At 42.4% G+C, this 25,762-nt stretch overlaps 1 protein-coding gene across 2 annotated transcripts in view; it reads left to right on the top strand.

The window, feature by feature from the left end:
* Positions 1 to 2,143: 2,143 nt before the first annotated feature.
* The window catches only part of macroh2a1 (macroH2A.1 histone), a 44,974-nt gene continuing 21,355 nt past the window's right edge, over positions 2,144 to 25,762 (top strand). Inside the window, exons 1-4 of one of the 2 annotated variants that reach the window (XM_043703479.2) lie at positions 2,144 to 2,294; positions 15,035 to 15,228; positions 21,615 to 21,721; positions 23,388 to 23,588. In XM_043703479.2, the coding sequence (XP_043559414.1) occupies positions 15,057 to 15,228; positions 21,615 to 21,721; positions 23,388 to 23,588 (480 nt within the window). In that variant the 5' untranslated portion in view covers positions 2,144 to 2,294; positions 15,035 to 15,056. The remainder of the gene's footprint in view (positions 2,295 to 15,034; positions 15,229 to 21,614; positions 21,722 to 23,387; positions 23,589 to 25,762) is intronic. The other variant, XM_043703482.2, reaches the window with a different exon arrangement.

Genomic DNA, 25,762 nt, shown 5'->3' with positions numbered 1-25,762 from the left:
ATCCATATTGAGATGCTCTCTAGCATAGACATACACACAAGCTGCTTCTCAGTAGATATCTGTCCAGGTCGGGAGACATATCGCTGTACAATGCACTGAGAAGTCAGTCTAAAACCTACAGCATATACCAGCTACCCACATGGAAAACATACTTCACATTTTTTCAACAAAATGGCCAGGTTGGAAACTGGTGAGGCGAGACCCAGTTCAGTCAAGGGGATGCCACTGTCAGTCATAGGCACAGTCCACACAGACAGTGCAGTATTCTGGCCACCTTCAGTTGTTCTCTTGGAACACTCACAGTCAAGGAATCTGTCCCAGCAAGGTTCAGGGAGTGGGCAGCGATATTGGCAGTGACCAACACAGTGGTCTCTACAGTGGGAGTGTAGAGGGATAGGGCATTATTAGGTTGTAATGCTGAGGTTTGGGGGCAGGAAGGACATTTGTAGGTGAAGTTCAATGTGGTTAGACTTCCACAACGGGAGCAAGGGATGAGTAGAAATGAACTTCCAAGGTAGTACAAGCTACTAGTACATGGAGGCACTGGAGGGAGGTGGCATATATCTGGTGCCCAGTTGGGGCCTGATATACTCACAAAGTCCTCCATGCTCTGTGTTCCCTGCCATCCGTCTCTGTTCTTTACGTGCAGTGCTGTTGGAAAATTATGGGGACAACAGCCAAGATGGGTGGGTTTGATGGGTGAAAGCACACGATCAACAGCAGCAGTCATCTGAACAGGAGAACAAGTACAGAGGGATGAGGGAGCTGGCCTTGTCCATGACAGAGGTCAGCTGCTTTGAACGTGACAAGCCAGACAGAAGCTCACTGAAACAAAACCAGAAATAGCTGGAGAAACACAGCAGGCCTTGCAACATCAGTGACAAGAAAGCAGAGTTAACATTTTGTTTCTGGTGACCCTTATTCATGAACACTCATTGACACCCACTTCCGAGAGATGAGAGCTAAGTGTAGCAGACTATCATGAACTGTAAAATAGTCCGTGTTCATGGTGCACTCCAAGTAGTTGGACCATTCCATATCACCTGTCCCTCATGGAGAAGCTTGTAAAGGAAAACAGGTTTGACCACAAATCCATCAGGTTGTGGTCAGCCCATAACATTCCCTGAGGGAAAAGGAGAAGGTTGATCCACCTGAGCAGATTGTCAAAGTCATTTGGCAGACTATCTCATTGCCAGAATTTTCCAACAAACATAGCTTGGCTGGTGATGAAAAGGACACTACTTGTGAGATGCTTCATGTATGCCCATTCTTTCTCTGCCATCACACGATGCCCTTGGTGTGGCTGTGATTATGAAGAGACAGTCACACATCTCCCTCTGGAATATCCCTTTGCAAATAAGATATGGAGAGAGGTACAGTTGTTTTTGTTATCGTCCCGAGCAGCTCTGTGACTCTGTGCTCTCCAGTCTGTCCCCTGGGACGCACATTGAGACAATATTGTCTGCACCTGAAGGACCATCAACTGGGTGAAAAATGCCCTTTGGTATGCCTGAAACATTTTGGTCTTCCAATGTAAAGAGTTAAACTTGACCAAGGGTTGCAATCTGGCACATTCCAAGTTCCAGGACTATGTGTTGAGGGACCCATAGCCCAATAGAAAACAAAAAGAAGCAAATTAAGAGAAGGTAGCAAAGGGGAGAGAGATAGAGAAGGTAGAAACTGCAGAGAACTTGTTTGTACTGATTTATTGTAAGTAATACAATTGGAATTCATTCATCATTTTAAGCTAACCGTTAGGACATGTACACATTTAAATAATAGCCTGTAATTTTGTATTCATTTTATGGTACAATATAAGTTGCACTAAGTTTTTTTTAACATAAAGGAGTGGGATTAGAACCATTTATATGTTACCCAGTTTTGGGGGTGAAAAGCTCTAAATACAGAAATCCGTATCGTTTTATACAGAGAGGCACAGGCGATAACCGGAATTATATGCATCACTTTTCGATATAAAATATTGGACTCTTTCTGCTGCGAGTTTAAACCGTCAAACGCATGATAGCCAATCATTTGAAAAAAACATGCGCGACGGTATTCGATCTGATCGACTGCAATACTGATAACGTATGTTTTTTTTAGGTTCGGTTGTCTGTGTTATGTGGGTGTGGATGAATGCACTCTCCGTTCACCACATGCACTGGGGAGGATGACCCAGAGGCGCTGAGTGACAGCTCGGCTGGAAGCGCGCAGTATTGTGGGCCAGTCTACCACTGCCCACTCGGAGCTGAGCTGCTGTTTCTGCAAAGGAGACATATTGTTACTGTGTCATTGTAAGTGATTGACATTGTTTCTACACTTCGTTTCATTGTAATCAGAGGGCTAGCATGTTATCTTGATGTTGCGTCACTGCGCACTTCGAGTTTCAGATTGCAAATGAGTTGAAACAAGGGAAAGAAACTGCGATTTGTAGAGACATCTAGAATGTAAGGCCTTACGTTGTGTGTTGCAACCTGGACTGTAATCTTTAAGGTTGCGGATCGAACCCTATTATCAGTGGTTGTTTATATGTTTTCAACAAATGCAACCGTGTATCCCTGCCGATTATAGATGGCAGCAGAGCCAGTCCGCCGTATCTCCCTTATGCAAGAAAATGCAGCTTAGTTTACCGACTGTTTAAAACACGGATGCTTTTTTTAACAACCTCCCGTGCGAACCCGGAAATTGCCAAGCCATTGATGTTTTAATGTTGCAGCCCGCGGTGCGTACATTGTGCAGCTTCTGATACTCGGCAGTAAAACGCAAAAGAGTGGAGACCCTCGGAACAACCCATTGCACCATAATAAACCCATTCTAAACAGTGGAGTGGGATCCGGCTGTAAATATTTCATTTTATCTGCAGGCACAGGCCGATTGCCGCATTTCCTGTAATAGACAGGAATGGTGTATTTTGTGTTGTTGGAAAGGTAGATGCATTACCATGTATCTTGTCATTTCGATACCATCACCGACGTTTAATCCGCATATTGCCCGCTGTTACTGGCCAGATTGAACTTGATATGAATTGACATTTTAGGGCTGTTATTGAATGTCATCGTTTTGTTTTCCGAATTGCTTTAATTGCTACAATCTATATCGGTTTTTAATCACAGAATTGTACCCGGAGTGGCTGTGAAATCACATTCCAGAAGCTGTTGTGCGGCCGTTACTTAGCAACAGGCATCAAACTTGTTCCCTTCTCTCAAGAAAGGCATTGAATTAAAAAGAGGAAAATGATCTAAATGTGGCCTCTGAGGTCCTTCTCAAGTTGTGGTGCCGTTCCAATTTGTAACACCCAGGGAATGGTTTTAACAGATACACCTAAACCTTGCCTGTTCACATGCCAAACCTTTAGGATTGTTTTTTGTTTCGAATTTGATGGGTGGGGAGGTGAGATTTTTGAATCATTAGCCAGTCAAAGTGCCTGCCTGGGCGTTGTCTCCCAAGCAAAACCATCAACATCAACGATTGTCAATCGTGGGCAGACTCAGGAATATTGCACCTGCAAATAATAAATCATCCCATGAATTGACAGTAAAAATGTACTTTGGAGTAGTACACTGATTTATTTAATTATTCCTCCTTTGTGATTTGTCCATAGGATACTTCACAATAATCCCCCTCCCCCGCTTGTTACCGTTGATTAATTTCCTGGACTATTTTTAGAAGTTTCATGTTTCGTTTTGACAGGCACAGGAGAAGATAAACCGCATCCTCTGGGGGTGGGGAATATGGTTGACATGTGTTTTTTTTTTAAAAAGTCACATTTTCTTCATTGAAGGTCTAAGTTTTTAGACTATTTCAGATGTGTGTAAAACGGCTAGTTTGGACTGTGTAGTTAAAATGCAGAGAAATTAACTTATCTAAACTTATTAAAAACAAAAATCACTATATTTAGTAAGGGTGATTTCAACTCCTATAACTCCAGCTTTTTGTGCTTCTAACATTGTTGAAACTGCTGGTTTGAAACTTCAGACAAGGAAGTTTATCCAAAACTTTCTACAAGAAAGCAGAATACCATAAGAGCCAGAAGAACATTCTCATGTTGTTTTAATTGTTTTCTGTACAGTTTTAACAGTCATGATTAACAAACAGGAAGCTGTGGGAGTACATAACTGAATTTTGAATTTTTGCCACACTGTATATAGCAGCAACTGTAACATTTGTGCAAAAATAGACAAAAAAAGGCAGAGTTTTCTGCTACCATCCCTTTGTCAACAGCACTGATGTTTGGTGACATTTATAACACTGATATAAGTGTGTTCTAGACTTTTTTTCCCAAAGAAATATGGTCTTCCTTGTTTTTTTTTTAGATGAGTTGACTTTGTGTATTACAGATGCTTCAGCCTTTTGCATTGATGGGGCATCTCCATCATGGGAGATTGGAGGAGGAGGCTCCACAAATATCCCAATGAGTTGCTTAATTGTCTGCCACCACCCACTCATTGCTGTGCCATTTGCCACAATTAGTCCTATGTTGCAGCTTCACTAAGTTGAAACTGCCTTTTTAAGTGTATCTAGTGCTGTACCAGACATTTCTCCTGCACTTTGAATTGAAATAGTATCGTTTGCCCTGTTTTGGTGGCAATTGTAGAGTGAAGAATATGTAGTATCATGAAGTTGCAGACTGTGTTGAGTGCAGTTTTCCTGCTGATGGCCCACTGTGTTTCACGGATACCTGGTTTTAAGTTGCTAGATCTGTTTGCAGTAATCTCATTTAGCACAGTGATTGTGCCATACAACGCAGTGAAAGGCCATCTCATTGTGAAGATGGAACTTAATTTCCACAAGGACTGTGTGTTGGTCACTCTTAATACTGTTGTGGACAGATGTCTACATCAGATAGATTATTGAGGATGGGGGTCAAGAATTATTTTCCCTTTGGTAATTCCTTCACCTCTTGCTGCAGACCTGATCCAGTAGTTATGTTCATTAGGACTTGGCCAACTCGGTCAGTAGTGCTGATGCCAAGTCACTTTTGATGATGTACATTGAAGTCTCCTGTGCCCTTGCCACCCTCAGCAATTCCTCCAAGTTGTGCTTAAAGTAGAGGAGTACCGATTCATCAGTTGAGTGTGGAGGGTGAAGTGGAATGGGAGTTTAGTAGTGGTGATGATGGTACATTAAGGATACCTTATGCCATGAGACTTTATGAACTTCACAGTAAATGTTGAGAACTCTTGGGCAACTCCCTTCGAGCTCTATACCACTATGCTACACCTCTGGTCAAACTATGCTTTCAGTGGAATAAGATATACCCAGGGATGATGGTGATGATGTCTGGGACATTGTCCTTAAGGAATGATTCCATGAGTATGACAGTGACTGGCTGTTAATTGACTAGTCTGAGATAGCTTTCTTAGTTTTGGCAGTAAGCCACTAGATGTTGCCAAGAAAGACTTTGCAGGGTTGACAGGGCTCAGTTTGCTATTGTCATTTCCACTGTCTAGGTCAGTGTTTTTATTCCTTCTTTGAGACATTTTATTGGTTTGGTACAACTGAATGGCATGCTGGAATATTTCAGAGGATAGTTAAGAGTCAAACACGTTGCTGTGGGTTTGGATTTGCATGTAGGGCGTACCAGGTGAGGATGGCAAGTTTCTTCCCTTGAAGGGCACTAGTAAATCAAATTTTCTTTTATTTCAATTAACAATAGTTTTGTGGTCATCAAGTAGACTTTTAATTCCAGATTGTTCTTTAAACTCAAAATAGTGGGTTTTGAACCTGGATTCCAAGATCTGGATTATTAGTTCAATGTCAATATCACGATGCCTTTGAACCAGTGAGGTCATTTGATGTTTAAACTGTTAACCTAGCAAAGGTCAATAAATTTGGCAGACACCAGTGATCTGATTTCAATGCATCTGCTTCATGAAGGAGAAAAAATTGACCAACTGGCTCATTGACCTCCTGGTTTCATTTATTGTGAGGAGATTAATGTTTATGCTGTTCATTTGAGTATATGGCTTGTTGCAACTATAATGTTTAAACAGATTATTATTTTAAAGTAGAGTTATGTCATGGTTTCCCTTCAAGCTAAACTGGAATTATTTTTAAAATGCACAATCTGTTGTAGTTTTATTCTTGTGCTGCAGGACCAGGGCTGAAATTCCTTCTGTGCTCGTGAGAAGTGGATTTTGGCTAATTATTATGATAAATAAGCACAAGATATTTTCCAACTTTTTTTTAAGAAATACTTACGTCATTAGATATTGATGTTATTCCTGCTGTGATTTTGGAAAACAGTGCAGTGTTGTAAACAAGTGGGATGTTATGAAAACGGAAGTTAGGACATGGTTGGAAGGTAAACTGGGCCTCCTTCAGGCTATATTGTATGTCTATAGCATACTGCTAATGATTTTGCAGTGTTCGAGGGAGACAATTATGAATCCGATCAACTGCAATTTTTAAAAAAACCTCTTTCATAAAGCATAACTTGAACAAAATTGTTGAGTTCCAAAAAAACTGAAACCCATTCAAATTCAAAAAGAACATCCACTTATACAGCACCTTAGAACAACAGTTATGGAATTTCACTTTCTCAGTTGCACAGCATGACAAAGCACTTCGCACGTTGAATTACTTTGTGCAGTTATTACTGTTGCGTGCATGAAGTCAACAACAATTTTGCACATGGTGGTGTCCTACGAGTTACAAAGCTGGTCAAAATATGAATAATGTTGCATGTGTGAGAAGTACTGATCAGATTGTTGGGATTATGATTATGGCTTTGCATTGTAGCCTAGGTTACATGCCATTTGCACCTCAAGATTTGTCTGAAATTATACTGACCGCTCTTGGTTCTTGTTTGACTTCTCTAGTCTTTCTTTCCATTTAGCCGATTTGGTGGGCATTACTGTCAGAAGGAACAAGCTGTTCGAATATCAATGGATTCTACAGACGCAATTTTAATGAAGTCATTAACTGCTTCTGTATGGCAGTTGTATATCCATATACCCTTCAGTCCAACCCATCCATGCCAACCATCTTCAGTTGTCTATATCCTGTTCATTGCTAAAACTGCCTTTAACTACTTAATGTCATTATCTCTGCACCTGCTGCAGCTGAGCTGGTGCTGGAACCCTTGTTTATGCTTTTGCATTTCTAGAGTTGAACTGTTGCAATCTCCTCCTGGCTGGCACCTTTTCCTCCACACTCCATTCCCTTCAGCTCATACAAAACTCTGCTGCATGCATCCTAACTCATAAGTTCTTGTTAGCTCAACATTCCTGTGCTCACTGACAAATATTGGCTTGCGGCCCAGCTGCACATTAAATTTAAATTCTTGTGATGGTCTTCAAATCCCTCAATGGCATTCCTCTTCCCTATACAATTTTCCGAACTTACAATCCTCCATGAACTTTACATGCCTTCAGCCTTCACTATAGCACCGACATACAGTCATAGAATCATAGAGATGTACAACATAGAAACAGACCCTTCGGTCCAACCCGTCCATGCTGACCAGACATCCCAACCCAATCTTGTCCCACCTGCCAGCACCTGGCCCATATCCCTCCAAACCCTTCCTATTCACATACCTATCCAGATGCCTTTTAAATGGTGCAATTGTACCAGCCTCCACTACTTCCTCTGGCAGCTCATACCATACATGTACCACCCTCTGCGTGAAAAAGTTGCCCCTTAAGTCTCTTTTATATCTTTCCCCTCTCACCCTAAACCTATGCTGTCTAATTCTGGACTCCCCCACCCCAGGGAAGAGACTTTGTCTATTTACCCTATCCATGCCCCTCATGATTTTATAAGGTCACCCCTCAGCCTCTGACGCTGCAGGGAAAACAGCCCCAGTCTATTCAGCCTCTCCCTATAGCTCAAGTCCTCCAACCCTGGCATCATCCTTGTAAATCTTTTCTGAACCCTTTCAAGTTTCACAACATCTTGGTAAGCGGCATAGGTACCAAGCTTTGGAATTCCTTCCTTTAAAGCTTTCTGCTTTTATGCCTCCTTTAAGATGCCCATTAGAAACCATCTTTTTAACCAACTTTTTGGTCACTATCATACCATTCCCTGTGTGGCTTTGTTTGACTTGCTTTTACTAATACTGTGAAGAAAGGTGAGGACATCTTACCACATTGAAAGGGCTATGCATACTGTTACACCTTTTGTGCAGCAGTTCACAATGTGTTGGGTTTATGTAGCTTGTGGCAGCCCTGTAGTATTATCCTAAGGCAGATGGCAAGGAAGCCATTTCTGGATGTTCCCAGCTGTTTTAGTAACGCCAGCAAATTTATATTTTGTTAGTCTCCAGCTTTGCAAGATTTGTGCAGAAACAATAGGTTTACTCTTGGCATCTTCTTTAACAAATCTAGATTTATTATAAGCTGGATAGTATTATTTGAGTTCTGTTCAAAATACAGAGCTCACATTGTAGTGCAAATCATAGAATTGAGTTGCAAGATGAATTGACAGAATTTGTGCTTAACATTATTCAATTTATTTCTGGCTTCACAGATGAACCAGAACTCAGCTGAGTTCATTTTTTTTCTCTCTATTAATCAACATAATACAAATAAACAGGGCAGCATAACTATGTAACCCACTTTTGATAAACAGCTTTAATCGCAGTTAATGAATACATTGACGTTCTGCTACTAAAATCAATATTCAAAGCTTGATCAGCTTCCAGGCTAAATAGAGGTAAAAACAATGACTGCAGATGCTGGAAACCAGACTCTGGATCAGTGGTGCTGGAAGAGCACAGCAATTCAGGCAGCATCCGAGGAGCTTCGAAATCGACGTTTCGGGCAAAAGCCCTTCCAGGCTAAATATTCCATTGATTCCCTTGCTAGATTTCTGTTCTTCACCTTTCATAAGCCTTAATTTATACCAAATCCTAAATTACACCAATTTAGAATAATCAAATATTTCTTTAACTTTTGTTGGGTTGTTGGTTCTTGAAATTAAAATTTCTTATCCTTGATTTCCAGCCCCTTCTTAACCCTCAATATTTTTGTAACTTGTCCAGATTATGGCACTTAGCCCAAACTTGCTCCACCATTATAGTTTTTTTTTTAGATTAGATTAGATTAGATTAGATTACAGTGTGGAAACAGGCCCTTCGGCCTAACAAGTCCACACCGACCCGCCGAAGCGAAACCCACCCATACCCCTACATTTACCCCTTACCTAACACTACGGGCAATTTAGCATGGCCAATTCACCTGACCCTGCACATCTTTGTGATGTGGGAGGAAACCAGAGCACCCGGAGGAAACCCACGCAGACACGGGGAGAACGTGCAAACTCCACACAGTCAGTCGCCTGAGGCGGGAATTGAACCCGGGTCTCTGGCGCTGTGAGGCAGCAGTGCTAACCACTATGCCACCGTGCCGCCCATCTCTGTAACAACTCTGTGTCTCTCTGTCCCTTAGTCCAACATTCTTCACCTTTGTAAAAGCTCTGTGCCTCTGTGTCCCTTAGTCCAACATTCTTCAACTCTGTAACAGTTCTGTGTCTCTGTGGTCCTCAGACCAACATTTTTCACCTCTGTAACAGCTCTGTGTCTCTGTGCCCCACAGTCCAACATTCTTCACCTCTGTAACATCTCTGTGTCTCTGTGTCTCTTAGACCAACATTCTTCACCTCTGTAACAGCTCTGTGTATCTCTATCCCTCAGACCAACATTCTTCACCTTTGTAAAAGCTCTGTGTCCCTTAGTCCAACATTCTTCACCTCTGAAACAGCTCTGTGTCTCTATGTCCCACAGTCCAACATTCTTCACCTCTGTAACAGCTCTGTGGCTGTGTGTCCCTTAGACCAACATTCTTCACCTCTGTAACAGCTCTGTGTCTCTATGTCACTTAGAGCCACATTCTTCACCTCTGTAACAGCTCTGTGTCTGTGTCTTTCAGACCAACATTCTTCACCTCTGTAACATCTTTGTGTCTCTGTGTCCCTCAGACCAACCTTCTTCACCTCTGTAACAGCTCTGTGTCTCTGTGTCCCTCAGACCAACATTCTTCATCTCTGTAACAGCTCTGCGTCTCTGTGTCCCTAACACCAACATTCTTCACCTCTGTAACAACTGTGTCTCTGTGTCCTTTAGACCAACATTCTTCACCTCTGTAGCAACTCTGTGTCTCTGTGTCCCTTCGACCAACATTCTTCACCTCTGTAACAACTCTGTGTCTCTGTGTCCCTTATACCAACATTCTTCACCTCTGTAACGTCTCTGTGTCCCTCAGACCAACATTCTTCACCTCTGTAACAGCTCTGTGTCTCTGTGTCCCTCAGAACAACATTCTTCACCTCTGTAACATCTCTGTGTTTCTGTGTCACTTAGACCAACATTCTTCACCTCTGTAACAGCTCTGTGTCTCTGTGTCCCTCAGACCAACATTCATCACCTCTGTAACAGCTCTGTGCCTGTGTCCCTCAGACCAACATTCTTCACCTCTGTAACAGCTCTGTGTCCCTCAGAACAACATTCTTCACCTCTGTAACAGCTCTGTGTCTCTGCGTCCTTTAGACCAACATTCTTCACCTCTGTAACAGCTCTGTGTCTCTGTGTCCTTTAGACCAACATTCTTCACCTCTGTAGCAACTCTGTGTCTCTGTGTCCCTTCGACCAACATTCTTCACCTCTGTAACAACTCTGTGTCTCTGTGTCCCTTATACCAACATTCTTCACCTCTGTAACGTCTCTGTGTCCCTCAGACCAACATTCTTCACCTCTGTAACAGCTCTGTGTCTCTGTGTCCCTTCGACCAACACTCTTCACCTCTGTAACAACTCTGTCTCTGTGTCCCTTAGACCAACATTCTTCACCTCTGTAACAGCTCTGTGTCTCTGTGCCCCACAGTCCAACATTCTTCAAGTAGTTTTGCCTCTAGCTCTTATGTCTCTTTTCTTCCTTACTCGTTCATTTAAAGATCTACTTGAACCCAACTCTGACCACCCTCTTCATCTATTTAATTTAATGAGGCTACTGTGAAGTGTGTTGCAATAATACAAATAAAGGTGCTGTATATGCAGGAATAGTAGTAGCCCGAGAGAATTACATTGTTGAAAAACAAGTCTATCTAACAAGTCTTGACAAAAGCATATTTGCATAGTAAGGAAATTCCCTTGCTCCATGCACACCTGATGAATTGTAGAACTGCTACAGCAAAGAAGGAGGCCCTTCAACTTAATGTTTCTGCAAACGTAATTCAGCTAATATTATTCCCCCGCCCCCCCACTCCGCCCCTTGTTGTCTCCATAGTCCTGAACCTGAAAAGACAAAAGCAGCAAGGCAATACCATCACTACAAGACTCCTTCCAAGTTTTGGGCCATTCTGACTGAACTATATTACTTTTCCTTCATCATCTCTGTTGAAATCCTGGGACTGCAGGATATGGAGTGCAGTGGTTCCAAAGGCAGTTTGGCATCATTTGTTTGAGGGCAATTAGAAATGGATAACAAATGTTAGGTTTACAAGTGACAAGGATGCTAACTTTAAAAAAAAACCTTTTATTTCTCAGTCTTTCGATCTTGTTAGTTAAGAAGAAACATAGTTTGTCCAAGATTTCAGATGCCCTAACTTGATGTAGGAAGAGAGGTCTCACATCATCGTCAGACCTAGCTTGCTTGATCTACTCAGATGTATGCTAAATTGAAGGATATAGCACGCCATGATGTTGTGAAAAGATTGTGGTGGAATGCAATTCTACTGCTGCTGATGTCCCTAAGAGACTTATGGTAGCTCATTTTTAAGATACTGGATCTGTTATGAACAATTTGCCTTTAGTTGAATAGACAACCAATCCAAAAATGCACAACTTCATGATAATCATGTGACTTTAAAGGCAAAATGCTATTTTTGCAAAGTTAACAGTGGAGTGGCAAAAATCAACCTGAAATCTGTTACATTACTCACGGGTGATATATCTTTTTTTGTCACAAGTTGCTGGTTGATTTACACATCATTAACGCATGAATCTTATGATGTTATTTCACCAACCTGAACCATTAATTTGTAAAGTAATGACTTAGCAGCTTGGGCAGAAAAACACAACCTGGGGAAACCATAGGCTGGGGAAAGAATGAGTGTGATGTGACTAGGTGACTTTGAGCTTACATACATTTGGAATTTATAATTCTGCAATTGTTTAAATCCAGCAAAAATAGAAGGCCTGTTTGGAGGTTTTCAAATTCCAATTACTTCCGGTCAAATTGTTTAAAATGATGGACGTTGAGCAAAGGTTAAGCAGCTGCAGATTTTCTACATTTTATATTGTATATCAGCATCTAAATGATAATCCTTTTTAAAAGCAAGTTTTGGAGTATCTATTTAAGACAGGAAAGACTTGTGATTTTTTTTGTCATCATTCAGGCTTGGGGAACTACTCATTTAAGCAGGAAGTATTAATTGAAAGGAGAAAGCGAGGACTGCAGATGCTGGGGATCAGAGCTTAAAAATGTGTTGCTGGAAAAGTGCAGCAGGTCAGGCAGCATCAAAGGAGAAGGAGAATCAATGTTTCGGGCATAAGCCCTTCTTCAGGAATGAGGAGGGTGTGCCAAGCAGGCTATGATAAAAGGTAACGAGGAGGAACTTGGAGGAGCGGCGTTGGGAATGCGATAGGTGAAAGGAGATTAAGGTGAGGGTGATAGGCCGGAGAGGGGGTGGGGGCGGAGAGGTCAGGAAGAAGATTGTAGGTCAAGAAGGCGGTGCTGAGTCGGAGAGTTGGGACTGAGAAGAGGTTGGGGAAGGGGAAATGAGGAAGCTGGAGAAATCTGCATTCATCCCTTGTAGTTGGATGGTTCCTAGGCGTCGTGTTGCCATGGTCTGGCGATGAAGGAGTTCAAAGACTTGCATGTCCTTGGCGGAGTGGGAGGAGGAGTTAGTGTTCAGCCACGGGGCGGTTGGGTTGGTTGGTGCTGGTGTCCCAGAGGTGTTCTCTGAAACGTTCCACAAGTAGGCGGCCTGTCTCCCCAATGTATAGGAGGCCACATCGGGTGCAGCGGATGCAGTAAATGATGTGTGTGGAGGTGCAGGTGAATTTATGATGGATATTGAAGGATCCCTTGGGGCCTTGGAGGGAAGTGAGGGGGAGGTGTGGGCGCAAGTTTTGCCTTTCTTGCGGTTGCAGGGGAAGGTGCCGGGAGTGGAGGTTGGGTTGGTGGGCAGTGTGGATCAGACAAGGGAGTCGCGGAGGGAGTGGTCTTTCCGGAAAGCTGATAGGAGTGGGGAGGGAAATATATCCTTGGTGGTGGGGTCCGTTTGGAGGTGGCGGAAATGACGAAGGATGATCCGATGTATCTGGAGGTTGGTGGGGTGGTAGATGAGGACTAGTGGGGTTCTGTCCTAGTGGCGATTGGAGGGGCGTGGTTCAAGGGCAGAGGTGCGGGAAGTGGAGGAGATGCGGTGGAGGGGAAATTGCGGTCTTTGAAGAAGGAGGCCATTTGGGTTGTTCGGTAGTGGATTTGGTCCTCCTGGGAGCAGATGTGGCGAAAGCGAAGGAATTGGGAATATGGGATGGTGTTTTTACAGGGGCAGGGTGGGAAGAGGTGTAATCTAGGTAGCTGTGGGAGTCAGTCGGTTTATAGTATGCATCCGTGTTGAGTCGGTCGTCCGAGATAGAGTTGGAGAGGTCTAGGAAGGGGAGGGAGGAGTCTGAGACGGTCCAGGTAAATTTGAGGTTGGGGTGGAAGGTGTTAGTAAAGTGGATGAACTGTTCAACCTACCTCGTGCTCCCATTGACTCCCACAGCTACTTAGATTACACCTCTTCCCACCCTGCCCCCTGTAAAAACGCCATCCCATATTCCCAATTCCTTCGCTTTCGCCACATCTGCTCCCAGGAGGACCAATTCCAATACCGAACAACCCAAATGGCCTCCTTCTTCAAAGACCGCAATTTCCCCTCAGACATGTATGACGATGCTCTCCACCGCATTTCCTCCACTTCCCGCTCCTCTGCCCTTGAACCCCACCCCTCCAATCGCCACCAGGACAGAACCCCACTAGTCCTCACCTACCACCCCAACAACCTCCAGATACATCGGATCATCCTTCGTCATTTCCGCCACCTCCAAACGGACCCCACCACCAAGGATATATTTCCCTCCCCACCCCTATCAGCTTTCCGGAAAGACCACTCCCTCCGCGACTCCCTTGTCTGATCCACACCCCCCCACCAACCCAACCTCCATTCCCGGCACCTTCCCCTGCAACCGCAAGAAATGCAAAACTTGCGCCCACACCTCCCCCTCACTTCCCTCCAAGGCCCCAAGGGATCCTTCAATATCCATCAGAAATTTACCTGCACCTCCACACACATCATTTACTGCATCCGCTGCACCCGATGTGGCCTCCTATACATTGGGGAGACAGGCCGCCTACTTGCGGGACGTTTCAGAGAACACCTCTGGGACACCCGCACCAACCAACCCAACCGCCCCGTGGCTGAACACTTTAACTCCCCCTCCCACTCCGCCAAGGACATGCAAGTCTTTGAACTCCTCCATCGCCAGACCATGGCAACACGATGCCTGGAGGAAGAGCGACTCATCTTCCGCCTAGGAACCATCCAACCACAAGGGATGAATGCAGATTTCTCCAGCTTCCTCATTTCCCCTTCCCCAACCTTTTCTCAGTCCCAACCCTCAGACTCAGGACCGCCTTCTTGGCCTGCAATCTTCTTCCTGACCTCTCCGCCCCCACCCCCTCTCCGGCCTATCACTCTTACCTTAACCTCCTTTCACCTATCACATTCTCAATGTCCCTCCCTTTTATCTCAGCCTGCTTGGCACACCCTCCTCATTCCTGAAGAAGGGCTTATGCCCGAAACGTTGATTCTCCTTCTTCTTTGATGCTGCTTGACCTGCTGCGCTTTTCCAGCAACACATTTTTAAGTATTAATTGAAAACCAGACTTTGGTGACAGGATTTAGTTTTAAGTTTTTGGATATTTTAATTAAAGTTTTAGTTTTGCTTTATATATTTAGCATCTGACAGTCAATATTGTGTAGTTTTGAGTGTACCTTGTTCATGTTTTATTCCATTATGTTTTGACACAACTGCTTTTGATCAGAGTGTAGGCTTTTGTGATCATCATGTCCAGCAGAGGTGGAAAGAAGAAAACGACCAAGATTTCCCGGTCTGCAAAAGCTGGGGTTATTTTCCCAGTTGGAAGAATGTTACGTTACATAAAGAAAGGACACCCTAAATACAGAATTGGCGTTGGTGCTCCGGTGTACATGGCTGCAGTTCTGGAATATCTGACCGGTGAGTCATAGAGTTTTAATGGCACAGAAGGAGGCCCTTCAGCCCATTGTGTCCATGCCAATCATCAAACATTCATCTATTCTAATCCCATTTTTCAGCAAATAAAAAATTCTCAACTCCATTTTAAACCTTCTGCTCCTTACCTTTCAAAGTGACCCCTGGTTATTGATCCCCCTATTACGGGAAAATGTCTACCTCTTTATCTACCTCAGAACTCAATTAGATTTGCACTCAGCCTTCTCTGCTCTAAGGAGAAAACTCCCAGCCTACTTGGTCTTTCTTCAACCTGAATAACACGCAACATCCTTCATCAATCTCTTCTGCACCTTCTTGAGTGTAAACACATCCTTCCTGTAGTGTGTTGACCAGAACTGTACGCAATACTCCATCTGTCTCCAAACTAATGTTATTTACACTGTATCATAACCTCCTTGATCTTGTATTCAGTGCCTTCACTAATAAAGGCAAGTATACCAAATGTCATCTTAATCACCTTATTTACACGTCCTGCAAGGATTTATGGACATGTGCACCATGGACTCTGTGATCCTCTGTATTTTCCAAGGTCCTACCATGTAATGTGTACTCCTTGCCGAGTTAGTCCTCCCAAAATGCATCACCTGTCACTCTTCAGCATTCAATTCCATTTGTCAATGTTCAGCCCATCTATATCATCATCTAATCCAAGACTTTCCTCTTTGTTATTTACTACACCACCATTTTTTGTTATCTGCAAACATACTGATTATAACTGCCACATTCATGTCGACATCATTATTGTACACAGCAAACAGCAAGGGGCCCAGCACTGAATCTGTGGTTTGCCACTGGACACAGTCTTTCTAGTCACAAAAACACCCCTCGACCATCACCATCTGTCTCTTAGCCAGTTTTGGATCCAATTTGCCAAATTCTTCTGATTCCAAGGGCTTTTTGCTGAATCAGTAATATGAGATCTTGTCAAAAGCTTTACTGAAGTTTATGTAGGCTACATCAGTTGAACTGTCCTTATTTATACACCTTAGTCACCTCCATGAAAAAAGAGCAATCAAATTTGTTAGATATAATCTCCCCCATACAGAGCTGTTTTGATCATCTTTGATTAATCCTAGCCTCTCCAAGTGAAGATTAATTCTGTACTTCAGATTTATTTTCCAATAGATTCCCTACCAAAGGTTTTAGACTTACATCTCTATAGTTTCCTGGCTTATCCCTATCACCATTGTTGATATTTCAATGCAAGGGCCCTAACAGGGAAGGAAGATGAACTCTGGGCATGGTCAGGCACATGGGACTGGGATATCATAGCAATTACAGAAACATGGCTCAGGGATGGGCAGGACTGGCAACTTAATGTTCCAGGATACAAATGCTACAGGAAGGATTGAAAGGGAGACAAGAGAGGCGGGGGAGTGGCATTTTTGATAAGGGATAGCATTACAGCTGTGTTGAGGGAGGATATTCCCGAAAATACATCCAGGGAAGTTATTCAGGTGGAACTGAGAAATAAGAAAGGGATGATCACCATATTGGGATTGTATTATAGTCCCCCTAATAGTCAGAGGGAAATTGGGAAACAAACTTGTAAGGAGATCTCAGCTATCTGTAAGAATAATAGGATAGTTATGGTAGGGGATTTTAACTTTCCAAACATAGACTGGGACTGCCATAGTGTTAAAGGTTTAGATGGAGAGGGATTTCTTAAATGCATACAAGACAATTTTCTGATTCACTATGTGGATGTACCTACAAGAGAAGGTGCAAAGCTTGACCGACTCTTGGGAAATAAGGCAGGGCAGGTGACTGAGGTGTCAGTGGGAGCACTTTGCGGCCAGCGACCATAATTCTATTAGATTTAAAATAGTGATGGAAAAGGATAGACCAGATCTAAAAGTTGAAGTTCTAAATTGGAGAAAGGCCAATTTTGACGGTATTAGGCAAGAACTTTCGAAAGCTGATTAGAGGCAGATGTCCGCAGTAAAGGGACTGCTGGAAAATGGGAAGCCTTCAGAAATGAGATAACAAGAATCCAGAGAAAGTATATTCCTGTCAGGGTGAAAGGAAAGGCTGGTAGGTATAGGGAATGCTGGTTGACTGAAGAAATTGAGGGTTTGGTGAAGAAAAAAAAAGAAACATATGTCAGGTATAGACAGGGATAGATCGAGTGAATCTTTAGAAGAGTACAAAGGAAGTAGGAGTATACTTAAGAGGGAAATCAGGAGGGCAAAAAGGGGACATGAGATAGCTTTGGCAAATAGAATTAAGGAGAATCCAAAGGGTTTTTATAAATGTATTAAGGACAAAAGGGTAACTAGGGAGAGAATAGGGCCCCTCAAAGATCAGCAAGGTGGCCTTTGTGTGGAGCCACAGAAAATGGGGGAGGTACTAAATTAATATTTTGCATCAGTATTTACTGTGGAAAAGGATATGGAAGATATAGACTGTAGGGAAATAGATGGTGACATCTTGCAAAATGTCCAGATTACAGAGGAGGAAGTGCTGGATGTCTTGAAATGGGTAAAGGTGGATAAATCCCCAGGATCTGATCAGGTGTACCCGGGAACTCTGTGGGAAGCCAGAGAAGAGATTGCTGGGCCTCTTGCTGAGATACTTGTATCATCGATAGTCACAGGTAAGGTGCTGGAAGACTGGAGGTTGGCAAACGTGGTGCCACTGTTTAAGAAGGGCGGTAAAGACAAGCCAGGGAACTATAGACCGGTCAGCCTGACCTCGGTGGTGGCCAAGTTGCTGGAGGGAATCCTGAGGGACAGGATGTACATCTATTTGGAGAGGCAAGGACTGATTAGGGAAAGGCAAGGACTGATTAGGGATAGTCAACATGGCTTTGTGCGTGGGAAATCATGTCTCGCAAACTTGACTGAGTTTTTATGAAGAAGTAACAAAGAGGATTGATGAGGGCAGAGCAGTAGATGTGATCTATATGCACTTCAGTAAGGCGTTCGACAAGGTTCCCCATGGGAGACTGATTAGCAAGGTTAGATCTCATGGAATACAGGGAGAACTAGCCATTTGGATACAGAACTGGCTCAAAGGTAGAAGACAGAAGGTGGTGGTGGAGGGTTGTTTTTCAGACTGGAGGCCTGTGACCAGTGGAGTGCCACAAGGATCGGTGCTGGGTCCTCTACTTTTTGTCATTTACATAAATGATTTGGATGCGAGCATTAGAGGTACAGTTAGTAAGTTTGTAGATGACACCAAAATTGGAGGTGTAGTGGACAGCGAAGAGGGTTACCTCAAATTAAACGGGATCTGGACCAGATGGGCCCATGGGCTGAGAAGTGGCAGATGGAGTTTAATTCAGATAAATGTGAGGTGCTGTATTTTGGGAAAGCAAATCTTAGGAGGACTTATACACTTAATGGTAAGGTCCTAGGGAGTGTTACTGAACAAAGAGACCTTGGAATGCAGGTTCATAGCTCCTTGAAAGTGGAGTCGCAGGTAGATAGGATAGTGAAGAAGGCGTTTGGTATGCTTTCCTTTATTGGTCAAAGTATTGAGTACAGGAGTTGGGAGGTCATGTTGTGGCTGTACAGGACATTGGTTAGGCCAGTGTTGGAATACTGCATGCAATTCTGGTCTCCTTTCTATCGGGAAGGTGTTGTGAAACTTGAAAGGGTTCAGAAAAGATTTACAAGGATGTTGCCGGGGTTGGAGGATTTGAGCTATAGGGAGAGGCTGAACAGGCTGGGACTGTTTTCCCTGGACCGTCGGAGGCTGAGGGGTGACCTTATAGAGGTTTACAAAATTATGAGGGGCATGGATAAGATAAATAGGCAAAGTCTTTTCCCTGGGGTTGGGGGGTCCAGAACTAGAGGGCATAGGTTGAGGGTGAGAGGGGAAAGATATAACAGAGACCTAAGGGGCAACTTTTTAATGCAGAGGGTGGTACGTGTATGGAATGAGCTGCCGGAGGAAGTGGTGGAGGCTGGTACAATTGTAACATTTAAGAGGCATTTGGATGGGTATATGAATAGGAAGGGTTTGGTGGGATATGGGCCAGATGCTGGCAGGTGGGACTAGATTGGGTTGGGATATCTGGTCGGCATGGACAGATTAGATTAGATTACTTACAGTGTGGAAACAGGCATTTCGGCCCAACAAGTCCACACCGACCCGCCAAAGCGCAACCCACCCATACCCCTACATTTACCCCTTACCTAACGCTACGGGGAATTTAGCATGGCCAATTCACCTGACCTGCACATCTTTGGACTGTGGGAGGAAACCGGAGCACCCGGAGGAAACCCACGCAGACACGGGGAGAATGTGCAAACTCCACACAGTCAGTCGCCTAAGGCGGGAATTGAACCCGGGTCTCTGGCGCTGTGAGGCAGCAGTGCTAACCACTGTGCCACCATGCCGCCCACAACCAAAGGGTCTGTTTCCATGCTGTACATCTCTATGACTCTAAGAGTGAAACTAGAGTTTTAGCCAAGTATTCCATAGAGATTAAACATAATGTAAAATAACATTCGATATTTCGGTGAGTTTCGATGTTGGGAGTGTGATTTGAGTGCACAATCTATGTGGAATGACTGCTGGTGCCAAGAAATGTGATATAGCACTGAAATATTTTTGGCATGTTTTCTTTTTATGGTTTGATAAGTAGATTTTGTTGTAACATTCTCAAAGTCTTGGAACACCTTTCTCTGCGTTTTCGGTTGCTGGAATCAAAGGTAGGAGCTGGGGTAAGGTGGCAATACTTGGGAAGGCTGGCGAGACCAGGCATATAATGGAATGCCATGCAGAGGTGGTTCTGCAACCTTGAGGTAGGCCAGGATTTGGATCAACTGCCAGTTTAATGGATATGCAAATCAATTAAGTAATTGAGCTCCCAATTCATGCATTTGGCTGATAGTGAAGCAGTGCTGCCACTACGTGAGGAAGTTTTCAGCTCAATAATAAGGCCACCCAAACAGGTCAGTCCGTACCTCCCAATTAGCATTGGAACCAATGCATCAGAAAACTATGTGCAAAGCTGGTTACGTAATAAAAGTTCTGACAATTAATATGGCATCCTGAAGAACTTCCTCTGAGCAAAACCTATACAGAGACTTGCAAAGAGGATCAATGAAGAAGACCATTCCCCTTTTACAGTCCAAGTTTCTGCAAGATAAATTTAAAGGCCCTGTCTTTGAATGGTATTGAATGGATAACTGGGTTGCCAAGTCAGTTTAGGAGGGTAGTTGGGCGTATAGTCAGGTCGGACCATGGGGAATGGAGGGGGGATGACAGGTTGTGTGGAGGCAGTTGGGGAGACTTGATTTTGGAGTGGTACTGGGTTGGGGCTTGTGGAATTAGACCTCTGTTGGTGGGCAGGTGTTCACAGTATGTAGTTGGATTAAGGGGGAACTGGTTGGACAATCAGTTGTTTAGCTACCCAGATTTTAGACTCAGTTTTAACCTACCTCAAGATTTCCCAGGTAATTATTCAGTTGAGTACTACAGAGGTATCCAACATTTTCATCTCAAAGTTGGCGATATTCAGTAATCTCACAGCTCCTCAAGAGCTGAATAAACTTTGCTCACTGCATTCCTCTATGCACTACTTTGATCCACTGTCATGATACAAAGGATTTCAAGTTGCTTTTAATTGAGCTATAATGCTACTACTAGCTCATTTTCCACTCACTGTTAAAAGAAGCAACCACTGTCAGTGAAGACATTTGAGCCCAGAAATGAGAATTCCTCACCTGTTACTAAAATGTGGGAGACCTTTTACAGTCCATTCTTAATTAGAGGTTATCAATCTTGTTTATTCTGCACCTGCTTTGAAATTTTAAGTGAAGCACTGGTGGATGTAAAAAAAAGTGAGATATTAATCCCCTTCCCTCCCAGCCCAACCACTGAAAGTTACTGTTTTATTTCTTAACTCAGCAATATCCCATTATATTATTAATTCATGAAGTTTTACTTATAAAATAGGTTCATTGTTTAATTTTGTGCTATTGCATCAGTTGCAAACTTATTAAGGAGAGTTTGAAATTGCAGGCACTGAGCTGGGACTGAGGAATACAACAGATCTTTAGTTGGAAGTATCTGTGCATTGACACGGGATTCATTTTAAGTATAATACTTGATAAACAGAAGTTAGGATATTTTTATTCCCATTTTATTTTCTTTAATCAAAACCACAGTTTATTTGTTGCCTAAATAAAGATGTCTTCTGTAGATACAAACTCCCCCAGTATTAACATGAGGGGAATTGAATCTTCTCTGAACAAATCAGTTAATTACTTTTCACTGAGTGAGATGCGTGTATTACATGTTGAGTCTTCTACTTGCTGACACACATGCTAACTTTCCTTTTGGTTTAATTCTACATTCAGAATAAAATAACTTTTAACAAACTGATTATCTTCCAGCTGAAATTTTGGAATTGGCTGGTAATGCTGCTAGAGATAACAAGAAGGGAAGAGTTACCCCCAGGCACATCCTGCTGGCTATTGCAAATGATGAAGAACTGAACCAGGTATGTTGTATCCTGTAGACCTGTTGAGGTTTTCTGTGATTTCTTCATCAAGTGGGGAAAAAAATATGTTTAAGATTAGTCTGTTTTGATGTAGTCACTATGTTAGCTCAGAAGATGAAACAAAGAAGTAATGTGAACACGGAACATAAATCTTCAGTGGTCTGCAGGAGGAGGAAAAAAAACCTAAATCATTGACTTGAATGTACCACAAAAACTTGAAATAGTTGTGCAAATTGTTGGATAGGACACTTCAACTTTTATTTTCTATTTGTCATGGGAAGCACATCTGCAGCTGACTGTCATATATTCAGAGAGTTTTTGTGGCTTGGAAACTGGCCCTTTGCCTTGTTGTATCCGTGCTGGTCATCAAACATCCATCTATTCAAATTCCATTTTCCAGCATTTGGCCCATAGCCTTGTATGTGAGGCATTTCAAATATTCATCTAAATAGTTCTGAAATGCCTTGAGGGTTCCAACTTATATCAGCCTTTTCAGCAGTGAGTTCCACATATCCGCAACCCTCTGGGGATTTTTGTGTTTCAAATCCTCTAAACATCCTGTCCCTTGTTTTGAAACTGTGCCCACAGTCACTGACTCCTCTGCAGAGGAAATGTTTCTCTCTGTCTACCTTTTACGTATGCCCCTTAAAACTTTGCACACCTCAATCAGATACCGCCCCCCCAACCGCCCCCCCACAGGCTGGGTTAGTTCTCCTTAGAGTTATCTAGTCTCTACTACTTTGCTTTTTGAGTTTTAAGATGGTTTTAAAATTCAATGTATTAATCACACTTCCAATCGTCACTGATTACTGTTCTACTCCAGCTTGGCAACTGTTGCTTTCATGTATTAAAAATGTCTTGAAAGCACCTTGAAGTGTTGATCACGTGATCATAATTAAATTATGAATCTGAGCTTGTTTAAAAGGCTGAAAAACTGCTTGCTGTGAGAGTCATTACGATGTTTGTTATGTTTTATGCTTTATCATATGCAAGAATTCATTCAGATATCCATCTCTAAATTCCAATATTCCTATGTGGGTCGGTAGATTGAGATTAAAAACTGTCTGTCATGATGGTGACCTTGTCTTGACAACCGTTTATATGCTTTGGTTTCATGACTTATTTGTTGTGGTTTACAGTCCAAGATTTCATCTTTGTCTCCAGATAATGTGAAACTTGCTGAGTTTTTCCAGCACTTTGTTTTAATTTTGCTCCCCAATAATTTCAATATTTTTGCTTTTCTTCATTTTTTTTTGTAATCCTAACAGTCTATTGTGTTTAGCCACCGTGCATCATCCCTGTGGTATCTTGCTCATCCATTGAATTCATAAGGTGCCCTGAGCTACACGACCTTTAAGTGTTGGCCCAACTCCTTGGAAGTTAAAGAGGACTGGGACATGCATGTCCTCACAATGGAGTCGGCCAGGTCAGAAATTCAGCTTGGGATTTAAACCAGTCCAAACCTTTTAAACATCACAGTGCAAAACGAAACCTCAGAAATGGGGTCCCAGCTACCATTTCCACCCATTGACAAAGTCTCCCTAAATCCTTGAAAATCCATTCCATGGACTTATGTTTAACTTTATTTTAGCATATTATTATACATCTGTTTACAAGTTATTGTAAAAGTAGAATCATAGCTGTAATGCTTATTCTCTCCTTTTAGCTGCTGAAGGGTGTCACTATTGCAAGTGGTGGTGTCCTACCTAATATTCATCCAGAATTATTGTCTAAGAAACGAGGATCTAAAGGGAAGCTTGAAGCCATCATCACACCTCCACCAGCAAAAAAAGCAAAGTCCTCACAATCTACCAAGAAAACTGGAGGAAAGAAAGGCAAAAAGGGAGCAGGAAAAGGAGGGGCTAAGGTACAATTTATGTTGCTGTGATAATATGATACTTGTAATGATACTTCATCAGCACTCAATACTTCAGAACTTTTTGTTTCTGAACAACCTCTACAGTTTTTGTAGGTGAGGGATTTTGATACCAAAGACCAGTTTTGGCTCTGAGTGTTTACTGGTTAGATTAATATGGGAACTCATATTTTATGTTTTACGCTGTTTCTTCATGTATTTCTTGGTCAGAGGGAAGTGAAGAAACAAGGATTAGTGGGAAAATACAGAAAATTGGGCCAAGGCAGCTGAAGCTGTGGCTGCCATTGCTGGGATTAAGAAAAGGGTAAATACGCTGAGACTAAGAAGAATTCAGATAGGCTGAATGGCTGGTGGAAGCGACAGAGGTATGGAGAGACAAGACCTTGAAGGGCTTTATACGCAAAAAGAAGAATTAGAAGTTGAGGTATTGGGGTACTAGGAGTCGATATTGATAAGCACCAAAACACAGGTGAGGATAAAGTTGTGTGAATCCATACAACAGAGATTTAGATGTGCTAAAATTTAGAGTCTATGCTAATGGACCAGAAAGAGCATTTGGATAATTTGAGTCTGAATGTGCCAACAAAATGAGTGAGTTTTGCTGGATAAGCAGAGGGTGGGATGGAAGCAGGCAATGTTAGAGGTGCAAGTAGATTTTCTTTGTGATGAAGAAAACTCGTTGCAGGTCAGAAATAACACTATGCTTATAACAACATAATTCAGTTTGAGACATTGTTTGTGGAGAGAACGTGAAATAATTGATATTTGAGACAGGAACTGTAGACAAAGGCTTAGTCTTCATGGTAATGTCACTGAAGGAAATTGTGACTCATCCTGGATTGGATGTTTAAAAATATGGATGGCAACATTGAACAATCAAGAGTGGTGCCAGAAAGATTGGACTGGGATATCATCAACATGCATGTGTAATCTGCCCTTTCGTCCTCAGATAATCTAGGTAGGTAGAGCAGCATGTAGATGACAAAGAGGAGAGTGTCAGGAAAAGACCTTGTGGACCCTCAGTGGTAACAGAAAGAAATGCTTGACCTTTAGTTGAACAGGCAAAAGTAGAATCAAGCAGAGGCAGTTCCACTTAACTGGCCTAGAATGGGAGGAGGATAGAACGGTCAGCTGTATCAAAGGCTGAAGAGGACAGAAACAAGTGTTGTTCTCATAGGACATGTCATTGGGGCTTTAGGACAATTAAACATTCTGCCTGGGATCACCGTTTAATTGTAAATTTCAGACAGATAACAGGTCATGACAATAGATGAGAATGAAGCTGCAAAACAACAACATCCTAAAGGTCTTAAGAGAAGTTAGAGTGGCTAGAGATAGGGTAATATTTTGCAAGAGCTGTAAACTTGAGAGAGAATTTTTTTGCAGAGCAAAATGATGTTCATTATTTACAAGTTTTAGAATAACTCCAAGATAGGCTTTCTCCTAGAAACACGTCATTAGCATGCGTTATCTTTTTATTATACAGTTGAAGTATTTCAGGGAAATTTGAACTGTTGTGTCATTTTGTTCCTGACTTTATTAACATTAATTGATGATTCCCTCTTTCCACTCACCCTCCAAGTATTCTTAAACTGTGTCATGTGAGTTACTACGCTTTTCTACATGGTAGGCTCTTGAATATGGTGGGGGGAAATTACAAAACCTCTTGCATAGATTGAGTGCAGGGACAATCCACCTGACAGTGTAACTGAAACAAATTATCATGCATGTTGGAAAATATCATACCTCTGTTTATATGATCTCCATATTTTGGAATGAAATAACAAAATTGTTTTGAATAGGAGTTAAGATCCCTTTCCCAATTTGCATTTCAAGGGAATAGCAAATACTGTCTGTGGAAGTTGGATGTAATAACCAAATGCTTCCATGTCTTAGTAGTAGATATTGGAGGAGGAATAGCATATATTGAAATAAAACAGAACTTTTGCATCCCGTATATTGGAAATGGAGATCAGAGCTAAATGAAAGTGTATATTATTAGAGAATGTTTAATCCCTGGAAATTTCTCTTATCACAGATTGTTAGTAATATATTTGTGTAGCCATTCTTACAAGAACCAACAAAATTAGCAGAAAACCTGACTCTCTCATGGTCAATTCTCTGAAGTTAAGTGGCTAGACTGAGAATCTGAGGATAAAGAGATG

This window comes from Chiloscyllium plagiosum, unplaced genomic scaffold (genome assembly GCF_037043375.1).
Source record: "Chiloscyllium plagiosum isolate Xiang-an unplaced genomic scaffold, Cpla_swu_hap1 HiC_scaffold_16, whole genome shotgun sequence".
In the NCBI taxonomy this organism is placed as follows: domain Eukaryota; kingdom Metazoa; phylum Chordata; class Chondrichthyes; order Orectolobiformes; family Hemiscylliidae; genus Chiloscyllium; species Chiloscyllium plagiosum.
The sequence above is the reverse complement of the archived record's forward strand: the minus strand, read 5'-3'. Positions and strand labels throughout refer to the sequence as shown.